The sequence below is a fragment of the Drosophila subobscura genome, chromosome A (assembly GCF_008121235.1).
Source record: "Drosophila subobscura isolate 14011-0131.10 chromosome A, UCBerk_Dsub_1.0, whole genome shotgun sequence".
NCBI classification, from domain to species: Eukaryota; Metazoa; Arthropoda; class Insecta; order Diptera; family Drosophilidae; genus Drosophila; species Drosophila subobscura.
The window spans coordinates 22281142-22297338 of record NC_048530.1 but is presented as its reverse complement, the minus strand read 5'-3'; the positions used below and the strand labels follow the sequence as shown (position 1 = coordinate 22297338).

The 16197-nt window shown below is 48.4% G+C and overlaps 2 protein-coding genes across 3 annotated transcripts in view; one reads left to right on the top strand and one right to left on the bottom strand.

The window, feature by feature from the left end:
- Positions 1–85: 85 nt before the first annotated feature.
- LOC117903595 (probable 4-coumarate--CoA ligase 3) lies at positions 86–6190 on the bottom strand. The gene is made up of 5 exons (XM_034815831.1): positions 5750–6190; positions 2347–2557; positions 1425–1964; positions 1247–1361; positions 86–1187 (listed from the first exon to the last, which is right to left on the bottom strand). Exons 1-5 carry the CDS (start codon positions 6029–6031, stop codon positions 545–547), a joined length of 1791 nt encoding a protein of 596 aa, XP_034671722.1. The 5' UTR covers positions 6032–6190; the 3' UTR covers positions 86–544.
- Positions 6191–9554: 3364 nt separating this feature from the next.
- LOC117903529 (potassium voltage-gated channel protein eag) overlaps positions 9555–16197 on the top strand; it is a 51160-nt gene continuing 44517 nt past the window's right edge. For both annotated transcript variants that reach the window (XM_034815701.1, XM_034815691.1), the window contains exons 1-2: positions 9555–9594; positions 10175–10519. The gene's annotated coding sequence lies outside the window, so the exon portion shown is untranslated. The remainder of the gene's footprint in view (positions 9595–10174; positions 10520–16197) is intronic.

Sequence of the window (16197 nt, the reverse complement as noted above, 5' to 3'; positions counted from 1 at the left end):
TAACTTGTTTCACTCCGTCGTTTATTCTCAAACATCTTAGCACACATCTCCGCCTTCGCTTTTTACCATACGTTTAACAAACAAATATTTATTATTTATTATCTTAGGACACTAAACAAAAAAAAAAGTGCTTGCGAATATCATAGTTGCGTCTGTAAACTGTGAAATATCAACGATCCATTAAGTATAATCAAACGATGTGATCTAATCTGATATACATTTATATGGAGTGATGATGGATTGTAGACTGCAGATTGTGGGGGGTGTCAAATGGGGGTGGGGGGTGCTTACACTACGAGTTCAGCCTATTCTACTCTTAGAGACTATGGACCAATCGAATGACTAATCGAGACCTACGTCTATGTCTAGGACTAAATGTTTTCCGAAGGTCTAAATGCAACGCTTACACGAGCCCCGCACGGGACCAACATTGATGGTTATCATACACAATATTAAAACAGACAAAAAAAAGTAGCAAACGATTGAAAAATATTTATCCTCGTAGATCCCGGATGTGGGCAGGAGTGCCTGGGGGGGGGGGGTCTCAGTCCGAATACTTGGCCTTAAGGTCCTTGCGCAGTATCTTGCCGGTGGGATTCTTGGGCACTTCGTCCACGAAGATGACGCCGCCCTCGAGCTTCTTGTAGTGGGCCACACGCTCGGCCACGTAGGCGGCAATGTCCTCGGCTGTGGCCTGCTGGCCCTGCCGGAGCACGACAATCGCTCGTGGCGCCTCCCCGTTCAGCTCGTGCGGAATGCCGAAGACAGCTGCCTCGAGGACCTTGGGGTGATCGCGGAGCACGGCCTCCAGCTCGGCTGGCGGCACCTGGAAGCCCTTCACCTTGATCAGCTCCTTCATGCGGTCCGTGATGTAGAAGTAGCCATCCTCGTCGTAGAAGGCCACGTCGCCAGTGCGCAGCCAGTTGCCCGGATAGAAGGTGACCTGGTTGGCCTCCTCGTTGTTCAAATAGCCGGACATCACCTGCGGCCCGCGCACACACAGCTCGCCCGTGGTGCGGGGTCCCACGCCCTTGAAGTCCCCGCCATCCAGGGGCACAATCTTGGACTCAGTCGAGCCAGGAAGAATGCCCGTGGAGGCGTAGCGTGTGTTGCCTTCCGGTGTGAGCAGCACCACAGGCGAGGCCTCGGTCATGCCGTAGCCCTGCTTGAAGGCGGCCTTGGGGAATCTACAAACGGAATCGAGAGTTTACACTTAAGCTGCGAGCCCTCGTGCCATGGTACTCACTTCTGCAGGAAACGCTCGACATCGTGCTGGCCGATGGGCGCAGCTCCGCTCATCACCATTCTCAGGGCGGGTGCCGTCTCCTGCGTCAACTTGGGATGATTGATCATGAAGAGCGCTGCAAACAGACAAAGGATCCAATGAGTTGCCTTCCGCTAGCCAATCGTATTGAAGGACTCACCTATGGGCGGAACCAGATTCAAGATGGTGCCCTTGTAGTAGTCGAGGGACTTCATGAAGTCGTCCGGCTTGAAGGCCGGCATGGTGGCCAGCCGGGCGCCCTGGCCCAGCTTGGAGAGCATCACCACGGTGAGGCCGTAGATGTGGAAGAAGGGCAGCACTCCGGGCAGCGTTTCCTGCACGCTCAGGTCCAGACGCAGGGCGGACTGAACCTGTTCGCAGTTGCTGGTGATGTTGTTGTGGGACAGCATCACGCCCTTGGGCAGGCCCGTGGTGCCCGAGGAGAAGGGCAGGAAGACCATGTCGTCGGCAGTGGCGTCCTTCGGCACCTGCAGATCATCGTAGCGCACATTCTGGGTGCTAATCAGCTCGTAAAAGTCAATGGCTCCCGCGGGCAGTGCCTCATCCTGCCGGCTCCGTATGACGGCAATCGGCAGCCGCTTGCCGGCCAGCCTGCAGGCCTCGCTCAGCGTTCCATGGTTCTGCACGGTGCCCACGATGAAGTTCGCCGCACTGAAGGTTAGCTGACGAGCGATCTCATCTGCAATTCACGAAAGTAAACGAAAGACAAATGTAAGCGATGATCTTTCGACTTTAGACCACTCCGAACAAAAACACACGGAAAAGAACAGATTTCTACAACATTCCCATAAAGTTTAGTGGGCAATGGTCTGATGATAAGGCGCCTCTGACGCACTTGAGAGCCGTCAATAAATACTTTAACCCGAAATATGCATATGTGTATGTATGGATGTGCATATGTATACATATTTAAATGGCAATATTCCGCGTGTGTAATCTGAGTTTTTGGTGGGATTTTTGCACTGCTTGAGCGCAGTCGGGCGTGCAGTCAGTCACATCTCAGTGGAACTATGTCCTCTCATTGTTCGGTTCCTTTTTGAGCACAACTGTACTCGACTTACCCGCAGTGTAGATGGGATTGACGGTGGTCACCGTCAGACCGGCCTCGATGGCTCCCAGCGTGGCAATGGGATACTCCGGCATATTGGGCAAGCAGATGGCCACCACGTCCGGCTTGCGGAGCTTGAACTTTGTCTGCAGGCGCACCGCAAAAGCGGCACTGGCATCCCGCATCTGGGCGAACGTGTACTGGCGATCGGTGACGACGCATACCTGAAAGGAGCAGGGGATTAGAAATGAGTTGTGGATCGATATCTACCCTTGAAGATAATCACAGCTGCAGCTAATCATTTTCGCATTAGATTGTTTTGGACACCAAAGAGCGGATGCGATTAAGCAAATCGCTGGCCCGAGCCACTCATCGTACTCCCAATTGATTTTGGAGTGGCCCCAACCTCGCCTTGCCTGCCCCGCACTGCCCTTCCGCAACCGTTCAACCGTTCAACCGGTTCGGGGCTAAGGTGAAGGTCAGCAACATTCGCAAAAACAACTGAGAATCGCGAAGAGAGTGTGGGAGGGGATCGGTTCGCCGGTTGGGGGTTTGCTGATTGCGAATTGTTCACATTAAATTTGCGCAGTCCGAAAATCGCATATGGTTAAAAATAAACCTTATAAATAGCGACAGTGGCTGCCGCAAACAAAACCAACAACCAAAAGCATATCAAAACATTTTTCAGTCAACTCAAACGACTGAAAACAAGATGGGAATGAATACTGGCCAGTGGGGGCTGGCCGCAGCTCTTGATACCCTTCCAGATCGTTCGCTATTCTGGTGGCCATAAAGTGGATTAAAGTGGACAAGATAATAATAATATTACACATTTATCCCAGCTGATTATTAACATGATTTAGAGATTTTATCTTGTTCTAATTTCTCACTCGACACTGAACAGATAGGACCGGAAATTCCCATAAGGACTTGTGGCGAAATCCTGATCTGTTCGAACTGATCATACCCTTTCATAGGGTAGCCGCAACGAAACACACTCAAACACACACACACAGAGTCGTTGTAGTAAACACAATAATAAGAGAATCATTTCGTGCATTTGTCGATCCCCGCTCTGCGTCTCGCCCCACACTCCGCGCATCAAGCAACGCTTCGCTTCGCTTCGCTTTGTTCGGCTGTTTGTGGGGGCACAACGACGGTCCAAAGTTCAGTGGGGCAAAGTACAAAGTCTGCAAAGTCTAAACGAGTCGCGTCGCCTCGCGCCTCTCTCTCTCTCTCTCTGTGCACCTCTCTTTGCATACACCTCCATCCGGCACGCTCTCTCTCTCACGTTCTCTCTGAGAGCGTACGTTTCGCTGTCTATTGGTATCTCTTTTGCTCTGCTTTCGTGTGATGATGGCCCGGCGTCGGACGGACGCCGCTGCGTTTGTTGACTTTTCTTGCCGTTCATGCCGGCCGAGCATCGTGCAGGGGGAGGGAGGGAGGAAGGGAGGCTGGACCCCATTGACTGCTGCCGCTGCTGACGTCACAACGCAAACAAAATCATTAAAATTTCGACAGAAAAAGAACGCAGAAACGGAGAGCGTCAATAATTATAACAAAACAATTTTTATGATCAGCGACCGACCAGCCGGGGGGAATTTCGACAGGGTTCATAATGGGTGCACCCATAAATTAGCACAGAAATCGATCGACAATGTGGGAGCAACGCAAATGCAACAAGCCAGAGACCTCAGTCCCTACTGCATTTCAGTCTGCTGCCAAAGCACAACTCTCTTCTATTTGATTAGCTTGAAACAAAACCCCTACTCTATGCACTCATAGTCGCTGTCATGGCATGAGCGATCGATGTGTAGCAGCAGGTATTACATTAGTTAGTGGGGGCTTGAATTTGTTATCTTTTTATGTGACAACCGTTACGGCCTGGGGGCGTTGGTGCTGCCGGTACGTAGGGCACAACTAAAGGAACTTTGGACCGGGCCCGGCGCTTTTAATTGCATTTAATTCAACAATTGGCCCCCAGCTCTGGTTACGCCAGTCCAACCACACACATGTGGTGCCGTTTTGCGCATGTGTGTGTGTATTTACAGGGTGATTACTCGGTTATGTGTATCAGTCCCCGCCGTGCATACTGGCACCTCACCTCGCCCACACACTGCACACACTGCAATAATGGCAATCAATTTCAATGAAAATTATTTGCACTTTGATTTGCACAAAAGTCAGTGAGTGGGCGGGAGAGCGGGAGGGAGTCTGGGATAGAAATATCGAAAAGTGAAAAGTGTAAACATTTGGCGAAGGTCATCGTCGCCTCCCATGTAAATGGAGAGGGATGGGGGCGAAAACCGAACGCCATCCGGGGTATGATCCGTCATACGAGACTCGTTTGCCGCTTGACGCGATCCGTTGAATCGGGTGTCTGCGCCCCGCCATACACAGCGTTTGTTATCTGCATTCTCGAGCAATTTGCCACCGATCGGGCACTACTTGACTGGCATCCATTGAGCCGTAAAACTGCGGCTGCCAGATGGAGAAGGAGAAGGAGAAGGAATGAGGAATCAGAAATGGCTTGAGACCTCTTGGGGGAGGGGCTAGGGGCCTGATCGCAGCAAGAGTTTATTTCACTTTCGCCATTATCATCTCTCTGCTCGAACTTGTACCCACCCGACCGTCTTATCAGCTGCGTCCGAGCATTACGCTTGTCTGATAAGCAGTGGGGGGCATTAATGACCCAAATACTTGCCCAATGCTATCTGACTGATAGCGAATAACAATCGTACCGATTACAACCGCTTATAGTAAGACTGGGCCGACTGACAGGAGGGGCGGGACGCCGCGGACGGGGGCATACACTGTTGCACTGCTTCGCCAGACGTCAGACGCGAATCCGATATTGGACGGTATAAACAACGATTTGTGGCTGCATATATAGACAGGCGTGCAATAGGTTCAATAGCCCGTCATAAACAAAAACAAAGGGGGTCTGGTCGGGTCTCGAAATGCGATTCCTTCAATTGGCAATTGTTTGGAGTGGGCCGATAATTATCTTGGGGCAGGTTGGATATTGAAGATGACAGAGGAACTTTAGGAACTCTTTCTGTACTTTGAAATACTTCTTCAAATTGAGATCAAAGATAAAACAAACTTGTGGAAGGCTAACGATCTTGGAGCTACTTGTGATCCCTAAGGAGAAAGCTTAACAAGAAGCTGATACTTCACTTATGGAGAGCCTTCGGGATTCAAAGAGGAAAGTCTTACATGAAGTGCCTTATCAGGGAGCCCTATTTGTGTGAGTGTTCTGGGTAGAATGCACTTAAGAGAGGGAGTGATTTGCCTCCAGGGGCAGCACTTTACTCGAGATTATGGCCAAGAACAAAACACATACAATACACATCACTTGACTCTTTACATTGCTTCACTTCACACTTGGAATTAGGTATTGTCAGCGCACTTACCGCTGCCGCGCGGCTCTCCCACTTCTTGAAGTCCCGCCAGACGTACTCGTGCAGCGGCACATCGGGCACCACGATGGGGTCGTAGGGGGAGGTCTTGTAGTAGCCATCCTCGGGGCTGTAGTGCAGAAACTTGTCCGTCTCGCTGTCGCCCTGTGCCCGCGCCCTCTCTGCGCTAACCGTGCTGGTGTTCCTCTGCCGGCCGTTGGTCATCAACGTGCGTATGGCAGCGCTGCTCAAAGCGCTGGTGCTGCGCAGACGCAGCAACTGAGTGGCTGGATACATGGTCTCTCTCTGTGTGTGAGTGTGTTTTTATTTTGGAACTGGAGTCGAGTTTGGAATTTGGTTGGGGCTGCCTGCTGCTGCTACTCTTGCTTGTGAGCTGTCGAGTTGTGCCTAACGTCTGCTGCTGTCGAGTGTTGAGACACGACTGTCGGCTGGCGTCGCCGTGCTCCGTACAGTAAATGCCCGTCGCTGGCGCACACAGACACTCCGACACACCCACACTTCCACGCTCACAGACGATCGCGTTGGCGTTGGCGTTGCCGCTGTTCCGCTGCTCCTCTGCTCCCCTTCTTTGCCCGCACCCAGCTGTACAACTTGTACTCTGTTGCGTCTCGTTTCTATCCTTCTTTGCAATTTTACATTGCACACGCTCTCTGCTCGCCCGCTCTCTCTCTCTCTCTCTGTGGCTCTCTCCCGCTGTGGGGCTCTCACCGGCCGGCTGCGCTGCACTCCTCTAGGCGGCGGCAGACTGCAGTTTCTGCATCTCCCTCTCCCGCAAGCAACACCTACCTGTAACTGTAAAATAAAGTCAAGGAGCGCGTTATATTTAAATTATTAATCAGCGCTACGAGGGAGTGGCAAAATAAAAAGATCTCCACTTGATCTCGATAAGCGGGAAGCCACACAAAATATTCTTGCCATGATGCAGTTCCCATTCCCTTTAGTCTACTCATTGCTCAAATGATAAGGAAACGAAGCAGTGAGTGGTTGGGTGTGGGTGGTGATTGGACTTCTGTATAAGTAAATAAATACATAAGTAATACCCCTGAAATCTGATGTGCTGGCTGTGTGGTGTGCATTCTTGTTGTCTGCGCATGACGGGGCAGTCTTCCCCGTTATCGCTTCAGCGAATAGTACGCAGAAATGTTGTACCTTGATCGCCGCGTGGCGGTGACTCGAAACTGATATTGCTTATCCCGAACACACCTGCAGCACCACCATGTAATTTCCACAGAGAAGAGAAGAGATTATCCCCCGCCCCGCTGTCTGTGGCGAGTGCATTAACCTCTGCATGGGGAATTTCTATGTTTGAAATGGAAACTTTGTCAAAGAAACAAATTCATTTCCAACCGCAGCCAAAAGCAAGAAGAGAACAACCACCAGCAAGAGCAAAGGAATTCTAGCTCTATGTGCCGAAGCTTTTGATGCTCTTGCAGATCAAGAACATAAGCACACAAGCGTGACAAGAATGTATTCAAAGCTATGATACTCTCTGCCAGGGTATATGCAAGAGAAGAAAGCAAAGGAGAGGAGGAGAAGCAACAGCAATAGCAACAGCAAAAGCAAACAGCCACAACGTGAGCACAGCTCAAGGCCAGAATGCATTCCCTCTCCGTCACACTAATCTGGCTCCCACATTGCATTGCCTCTCCCCTTTCCCTTTCGCACCACGATTTGCATGTGCGTCTTGCAGTGCCTTTCTCTGCTCTCGCGCTCTCGCGCTCTTCGACCATCGCACTGTCTCTCTCTCTCTCTCTCTGCTGCAGCGATCCGCTCTCTCCGCACTCTGTGCTAGGGAATGCACTGACTCTTGCAGTTGGTTTGACGCTCGAAGATTCTAAAAAAAAGTCATTATGTATTCAACTGGTGATTATATGTAAGTAAGTCGATGTAATCGGCCGCCTGCACTGTGGACGAGCTGCCTTATCAGCCGATTACCAGTGGTCTGTTTGCATTTGATTACCACTAATATAATGCTTGTTTTTCCCACGCTTTGCACTTCTTTTGAAGAGACTCGTGCATGCAGAGCATGCGAAATTCGTGCGTCAACTTGCCACTCTCTCGACCTGTTTATTCGGGCTGCAAACGGTCGTATGAACTTTGTACCCAAGCTCAAAGTCGTCGTCTAAATTGATGGTCCGTCCCACAGTCTATGCCGTAGCCGCAGCCGCAGCCGCAGTCGCAGTCGAAGCAGGAGCCAAACAAAAACCACAACATGAAAAAGAAAAACGTGTATCGGAATGCGAAGCTTTAGATACCCTTGGATATCCACATTTCCAATGGTGGTATATCTTTCAGTCGTTTCTATTTCTATTTTCGAGTATTTGTCTTTAAAACATTCAAAATCTATTTAATAGAATGTGAATTCTGGCCATCTAAATACTTAAATAAATTAAATTTTAAATTGTTTACTCTTCTGCCCTGCACACATTTGATACAAATTATAATACCCGCTTTTGGGTGAACACATAAAAACAATCCGAAATGTTTATACAAGCAAACCAGTTTTTCTGGCTTTCATTGATGTTTTTCTTTCTTGTTGTTTTGGCTGTTGCTTTCGACTGCATTTATTATGGGGCCTGGCCTATACCTTCGTATGTACAAATGCTGCAATACGAGTGCAGCTCCAACTTGTTTACTGTTTTGTATTCCAGCTCCACACGAGCATACTCCGCGCTTTTTGCCACGGGTAAACTTTGTTTTCGGAGGGATTTAGATTTCATGGGGTGGAATGCTTCAAGTCTCAGAGGCTTTATCAGTTATGGTTCGTCTTATTATTGCTATATGAGGATGTGCCTGTTTGTTTATTCATACGAGTATGCCTACACTTAGTATAGACAAAGATTTGCCACAGGTTTTGTCTCTCACACAATCGCACAGCCGTGCAGGAACGAAGGTCTTACGAGTTAATTTGATAATCTCCCTCTTTGGGGTTGTGTCGCGCTCAATGCGTGCTTTGGAACTGTGCCAGTCCCATGTCCACGTCCAGTTCCACCAACTTGATGCGCTCAAAGATGGAATGTGTGCCAGGGGTTACATTGGGGGTTGCTTATACCCGTTACACACCGATGACAAGGGTGTACTACATTCTCGCGTGTGTTTTGTAACAGACAACAGAAACTACATGTTTGGACCTTGGGACAGGTGGTAGCACCTTTAAAAATTGAAGCTGGATAAGCGGGAATCCAGATAAGAATCAGATTCTGTGCTGTTTAAAGTTCTGCATGGTTTTGTACTCCGGTAAGTACTCTTTTATTGCAAGGTTGAGACTTTTCTCAAAAGGAATAACCAACCAAGAGCGATCGTCCTAAGTGGATGCTTGACAGCTGCTCAGCGGTTTCTATGTCAAACTTTAATCCAGCGAAAAAGAAAGATTTAACCCAACAGATTTGATCTGTATAATCCTTTATTATGCAGTTAGACTCTGGAATCAGCTTTCAAATGTTTTGAAATTTATTAAAAATGCGTTGAAATTCAAATATATTATTTTATTTACTTTTTCATTTAGCGGGGGTATCCCTTTAGTCGTAACATTGGTTTTACCTTGGCCCAGTATGGGGTGAGGGTGTGTCTTGGCTCTCCCACTGCCAGCGCAGTGCATTGACGCCGACGCATAACGGGGCGAAACATTGTGCCAGGTGGCGCTTCACAGTAAGCTCGCCGAAGCTCGGCTCAGAGCGGGGAAATTTGTATTTCGGAATGGAGCGTGTTTTTGGAGGCGAGCTTTTGGTTCGCCAAAAGCCCCGCTTCAGGGGGCTTTGGGGAGACGAAAAGTGTGCTTCTGAGAATATTGCCCGTTCGCTGCCGCCGGAGCACGCGACGAGTTCGTAGTCTACTTTTAGGTGCGTAGTCGCGCGCAACTCGCGTCGGAGTCTCGGGGAGTCTCATGCAGCGGGAGACATAAGAAAATAAATCAAATAAAAGAGCAAAATAGGCAAACATTTTTGTGTGCTGTCATACGCTGTTGTTCCCGTTCCCGTTCTTTGATGTTGTCTTTTTTTTTGGCTATTTTTTTTTTTGTATTTTTTTTTGGCGAAGAAAGTGCATTGCAACGGAATGAAATGAAATGAATTTCGAAATTGAAACGAAACGAAAGTGCAGCACAGAGCGGGGCGCGCACGTGCCAGTGGGATGAACGGATAGGCAAGGGAGGGACGTCGGCACCTGCGGGGCGGTGGTGGCTGAGGATGAGGCGAGGGTGTTCAATAGATCCGGATCCGGAGTCGTGAGCGGAGAGGAGAGGAGAGGAGAGGGAGTCCGGCAATTGTTGCACACACTCTTTACCTAACCATCATGTTATTTCTTGTTTGTTGTGTGTCTTTGTGTTCCCCACTTTCTCGCTCTCTCCCTCTCTCTCGCTCACACTCGTTCTCGTTCTCTGTCTTTCTCTTTTGTCTCTTCGCCTCACCTTCCCTCGTGCAGTGCAAACAGTGAAATGCGGAAAGCGCGTTAAAAGTAATCAAAAATTAACAACAGCAAGAGTAAAATAAAATTAAGTAAAAGAATTTGGAAAAGGAATAAGTCCGAAAAAAGGAAACCAAAACACAAAGTGCAGAAAGAGCAAAAAGCAGGAGAAGAAAGCTGTAAAGTGACGGAGAGCACAAGGGGCCGAAGAACGCAAAGGAAAGGAGGAGAAGAAAGCCGCAGAAGAGGCAGCGACGGTGGGAACCACGAGGAATAAGTTACGGTATATCCCCCAACCTACAACAAAACACAAAAAGGCAATCAAGGAGCAACAGCAACAACCACAGCAACAACAAAACGAAGGTAAATCCACAAAGAGAGCGAATATTGTGTAATGAAGTTGAATTTCTTTTGGGTGGAAAAAAAGAACACACACACAGGCACACACAGGCACACCAGAGGAACAATCGCTAGGGCTGGGGGGACTAGAGGCAAATGCGAAAGTGATACGCACCATGTTGGATAGACGGAGGGGAGCGGGGAGCCACACGCGAAGAAAGCTTACCCAGAGCGGAGCAAAGAGAGCGAGAGAGCGAGAGAGCTAGCGAGGAAGAGAGCGGCGGCATAAACACACTTCTAATTGTAATTGTTGTCTACTGGCGCTGGCATTGTCTGCCGCCGCTGTCGCCTGGCGCTGGCGCTGGCGCTGTCTTGGCTGTCCCTTCCTTCTGGGCTCTGCCGCTGCCGCTGCTGCTTGTGGCGCTATTTTGACTGCCGTCTTCGTTGGAGCCGCATAAACGTAGAGCCTTGAAGCAGGCCAGAAAGGGAGAGAGCGAGAAATCGAAGTTGGTTCAGGCAGAGGCCAGTAGGCAGGCAAGACCCAGGCTATATTTGTATATGGTAAGGCCAGCGCTGGCACTGCTTAGCCGCTGGTTGCTTAGCTTTCAAATTATACACGAAAAGGCGCACAGAGAACCCAAAACTATTGTGTGGTCTCCCCTCACCTTTTGCGTGAGTAAACCTTGGGCGAAACGAAGTTAAATTTGCGTGCTGCCTGCCATTGTTGCCGCTGCTTCTCCTTCTCCTTCTGCTCCTGCGAAGCTTGTTCAGAATGTGTGTCAGCCCAAAAGAATGAACAACATTTCCACGCTCCCCACTTCTTGCCACCCGAAGCGCTCCTTTTGAATGCGCAATTATGTCAGCGTTAGAGGGAGATGATAAAGAGGAGAGCGAGAGAGACCGAAAGAGAGAGGGAGAGAGAGAGAGAGAGAGCGCGTGGAGAATAGAAGAAAACTACAACAATTGGTTGCTTTTTCAAGTGCAGTTCACACACACCAGCACACAAGTACACATGAACGAGCAGAGGCTTTGCTTTTGCGGTTGCATAAGTGTCAACCGCAACACACGCGTACAGTTTGACAGCCACTGCCACACACACACACACACACCCAGAGAGTGGTGTATAGAGAGAGAGAGAGAGAGCGGGAGAGGGCGAAAGGGGTGAACGAAATGGCACCTGCCGCCTGCCCTGACAGTTGACATCGACACAAGATTGATATTGATGCCCTTTACACCCACACAAACACAGAAAGCACACACACGCACACACACACACACACTATACATACTCGCTCTCGCAAAGAGAGAGAGAGAGAGAGAGAGTGAAAGGGAGACGGAGTGAGAGCAACAGGAAACGGGGAAAAGCTACTTAAATATTTAAAGAAATTGCAAAAAGGTAAACGAAGTTCCCTGCATAAAGGGAACGCAAAAGGGACAAGCAAAAGTGGCGTGGAGGTGTGGGGGAGTGAGGGGGGGGGGCAGGTAACGTGAAATTGAATGGTTCCGCTCGCACGACACCCAACCTCAAGCCAACCACCTCAGCCGCTACACCGCAAGCACCGTTGCACTTGCGGCAGCGTCGCAAATATGCAAACAATGCCGACTGCCACCAACACAAATGTCGCGCAAATCTTAAGCAAGTTTCGTCCACCCCACTCCACAAAACCAGCAGCAACTAAAGCGAAAAGCACAAATACGGTTGAGCACCCCGACTATTGCATGCCCTGTAAAGTTCGTTTTCGAGCAGAACGTTTCGCAAGGAATCATTTTATGCCTGAGAGTTTCGAACTAATTTTGCCAAGGGATAAATATATTTAATCTAATTAAATGTGTTGTGAAAAGCTATTGAAATCATCAAAAGTTAATTGTTTCGGCATTTTGTTGGTTTTCATTTTGATTATTTCCTCAAAGCAGCAAGATTTTGGATGGAAGTTCTTCCGAAAATCGTATAAATAATCTCAGCAAAGTGAACTAAGATCGGCTAATGGTTTGTTTTTCCTCAATAAAAGAAAATGTTTTACCCGTGCAAATATGTTTAAACTTAAGTCGAGAAAATAAATTGTTAAATTGTAAATCAGACACAAGGAAATATTTTCGCTGGTTTGCTTAGCTTAAGAAATTTCATGGGCAATGGTCTAAACCAACTCAAGAGTTAGCAAAGCAAAATTCTGTTTTATTTTTTCCTTTTTCTATCCCTCTAAATTTTAAATGCCGGACAACGATAGCCCTGCCACAAAGCTCCTCCAAAATAGGAGTATTTGTTGTCATTTCATGTGCAAAAATGGCCAAATAGATAATAACTAAATAATAGAGATTTACTATGCACCTGCCAATGCCAAACCGCAGTCCAAATATGAACCGCATTTCCACAGAAATGTTTCAGCATCCGCTACTAAAATTTGGACACTCTCAGAAATTGGAATGTGCAAGAAAACCGCAAATAAAGCTACCCAGCAATGACAGGAAATGCTGTGGCAATGAAGTGCACACAAAATATACACAAGTACCCGTTACAATTTTTGCTGGACTAAAAGTAGCTTTAAAATATATGGAAATAGAGTCAAAGTCTCTGCTTGGTTCACTTTCGCTTGCGTCGAAATATTTCTGAAATATATTGTAGTAGTTGCCTGGGGATGGCTGTTGACCCTGATCTGGAGTTCATGTGGTGTCAACACACACTTCCCGCAGGCTGTTACATATGCATATGTATATGTATGTACATATGTATGTACATATGTATTGAAATACATTTATACATAAGCAAATCAAACACACCCTCGCACATGGCTCGCTCGGGGGTAGCGGGTATAAAAATTACCAGAAGAGCACAACAATTTTGTCACGCATGTGTAGAGCTCTGCGTGTGTGTGTGTGTGTGTCCTTGTGTGTGTTGGCCAAATGAAAAGAGCCAAAACATTAAAAATGTACCAGCAACAACAACAGCAACGAGGTCCAAGCTGACGGGCGCCGCAATTTGCTGTTAACATAAAATAAATACAGAAAAAAAAAGGAAAAAGCAAATGCTGACACACAAATACAAGTACATATGTATATGTATGTGTGTATGCATCTGTGTATGTATGGGTATGCCGCTGGCAATTGACTTTTGGCGTTGACTGTGTCCCACTCGCTGTTTGACTGCCCTCGGGCGAAAATGTTCAATATTCACTTTTTGCATATTTAATGTGACAAATCGAAAATAAGATTTGTGCCGCTCAGAATCGGGCTGCGCCCATGAGTGGGCGGCTGGACTGGCCCCCCAAGTGCTCCACGTTCGTGGCTCAACGTTAATGAAGCGCACAGAGCCAGAGCCTGGCCGCTCTATGGGCGAAGCCCAGCCGAAGCTAGTCAAATCAATCAGCTAGATTGATGGGCCAGGGCATCGCACTTGGATTTATGCATCAAATCGAAAATGTGCGAAATTTGAACATGGGTACATAAATATGTAGCGGATTTTACAAGGGGAAAACCACCCATTGGAGCCGATGCTTGTGGGGCTTCAATCTCCTCTGATCGCGTGGACTTTTGCAATTAATTTCATTGAATTCTTAGCATTTATTTGCACAACAAAATATGCATAAATATGTATGGGAAATGTATTCGCTCACGCCAGTGTCCTTTGTGGCATTGTTTGTCTGTTGTCCGTTTCCGGAGCGGCTCTTATCGCTGGCCGAAAAGTGAAGCTGCACCACCTGCTGTCATCCTGTGCTCGCAGTCGTCCTCGTTGACCTTGTCCTCTGATGGCTCTGCCCGAGCTGTGGCTGAAAGTCCGTTCAAAACAAGTTCATTAACATTCCCGCGCTGACTATCAAAAATCTACTTCGGCCAGGGGCTGGCCCCACTGCCCCGTGGCCACATGTCCCATGACCCGTGGCAGGCAGCTGCCAAGTTTCCGGGAACAATTACATGTGTAAAATGTTGGCAAGCAGCCCGGGCAGGGCAGGGCAGGGCAGGGCTTGCCAAACAGTTCGGCAGCCACTGGACGCGGCCTCGGGCTCCGGGCTCCGGGCTCTTGGCGCTGGCTCTGGCTCTGGCTCTGTTTCGGGTGCGGGTTCGCCGCATTGTCGCCTAGTCTTTGGCCATAAAATGAAATAAAAAATCCCCAGCCTCCAAGCAGAAGCTGGAACTCAAAGGAAAAGGAAAAGCCACTGCCAAGGCACGTTCGCAATATGTAAATGTATTTGCTCATTTTTGAGCACTCGCGGAGTGCTTTCCGGATAACCCATGGTGTGTGGCATCAGCCTGAGGCATACTTCTGCGTTGCAAGCACAGATCGGGGCAATAGTCGCGCCGTGTGTGCCCCTAGGTGCTGGACGGCACTTCTACTTCTGCTCGAAGCTGCAGATCTGATAAATGTCATGCAAAGCGGCTAAGAATTTGCCACTTTCTGGGCACTTTTCTTTGCAGAATCCTGAGCGGCACTTGAATGGTTTTTTGTCTGCTTTTCGGTTGGTTTTTGCTCTTGTTTTTATGTTAATGTGCGTGCCTCCGTGTGTGTGTGTGTGTGTGTGTGTGTAAGTCCCCAAGCGGAACTCTCTTTATCTCTGTCTGCTTCTGCTCTCTGTCTGTCTCTCTGTTTCGTGTGCCCGCTCATTGCTTTTAATAGCCAACATCACGCCATGCATTAATTTATGAATTTCGTGTTGTGCCGCCGAGTTGCTTGCTGGTTGGGCGGTTGGGCGGTTGGTGGGCGTGGCGTGGCCCTGCCGCCCACCCGGAAAAGCTTTTAAGCGGGCCGCAAACAAAAATATAATTAAACTCAGCCTGGATTCAGGGGGAACCGAACCTCCGCCAAAAGTGCTCCCAGACAAATGCAAATAAATTGCGAGTACCCTTACCTGTTACACAGTCTCCCCCATATGTGCGCCACCCACTCCACTCTCTACGCGTTCCCCGCCTCCTGCCGCACTTGACATATTCTTTATGCCCTCTCCCTCTTCGCAGTGCTTGTCCAACTGTCGACGCCAGCCTGTCGTCCGCCCAAATGTCGCAGCATACTTTTCGGCTGGCGCTGTAAAACTATTACAGTTATTGCGCCCCACAACGCGCAGAGCTGGAGTGGGAACTGGCAGTGGGAGCGATGGAGAGGAAGCGATAAGTAGGGCATACAGGGGCCGGCCTGCTTGTTGTTGTTGCTGTTGCTGTTGGGTTGCTGCCTTCGATTTTGCGAAAAGATTGCTTTAATACCCTAGACAATGGTCATGTTCGGTTGCTCGTTCAAAAGAGACAGCAAATGCCCTTCTGCTGTTCGCGTTTCTATGGGTAAATCTCTGAGTAACCAAAGATTGAAAGCATTCCCACTGCGCTCTGAATGCTTCAGAATACCAAAAGATAATATTCAATTGGAATCTGCTCATCTGTTTGCCGATATTTGTATTTATGCTTCGAATTTCAGTCTCAGTTTGAGGGCAGTTGCCCAGGCAACGCTTGCCCCTGGAAATATGTTTGCTGCAGCTAACCAAAAGGTGTCCATGCTGCTGTTAGATTAGTATTTCCCATGCTTCCACATCAAACCTTGCGCTTGAGCTACTATTTGTGACAAAAAGAACATCTTTTCCAGGGCAAAATTGGATCGGGAAAGTGTCAGAATCGATCATTGATGCAAATATTTCTCTCGCTCTCGCTGATGACTTCTTTCATTAGTATTTTCTCTGCAAACTTCCTCATGTTTCCATCATATTTTCCGATCAGTTTCAAACCTC

What these genes read in the sequence shown, in the direction of transcription:
- LOC117903595 (XM_034815831.1), bottom strand. Translation starts at nt 6,031, where the DNA reads ATGTATCCAGCCACTCAGTTGCTGCGTCTGCGCAGCACCAGCGCTTTG. An exon ending in GGGAGAGCCGCGCGGCAGCG is followed by an intron (nt 2,558 to 5,749) that starts GTAAGTGCGCTG and finishes TGCTCCTTTCAG; the next exon opens with GTATGCGTCGTCACCGATCG. An exon ending in CAATCCCATCTACACTGCGG is followed by an intron (nt 1,965 to 2,346) that starts GTAAGTCGAGTA and finishes CGTGAATTGCAG; the next exon opens with ATGAGATCGCTCGTCAGCTA.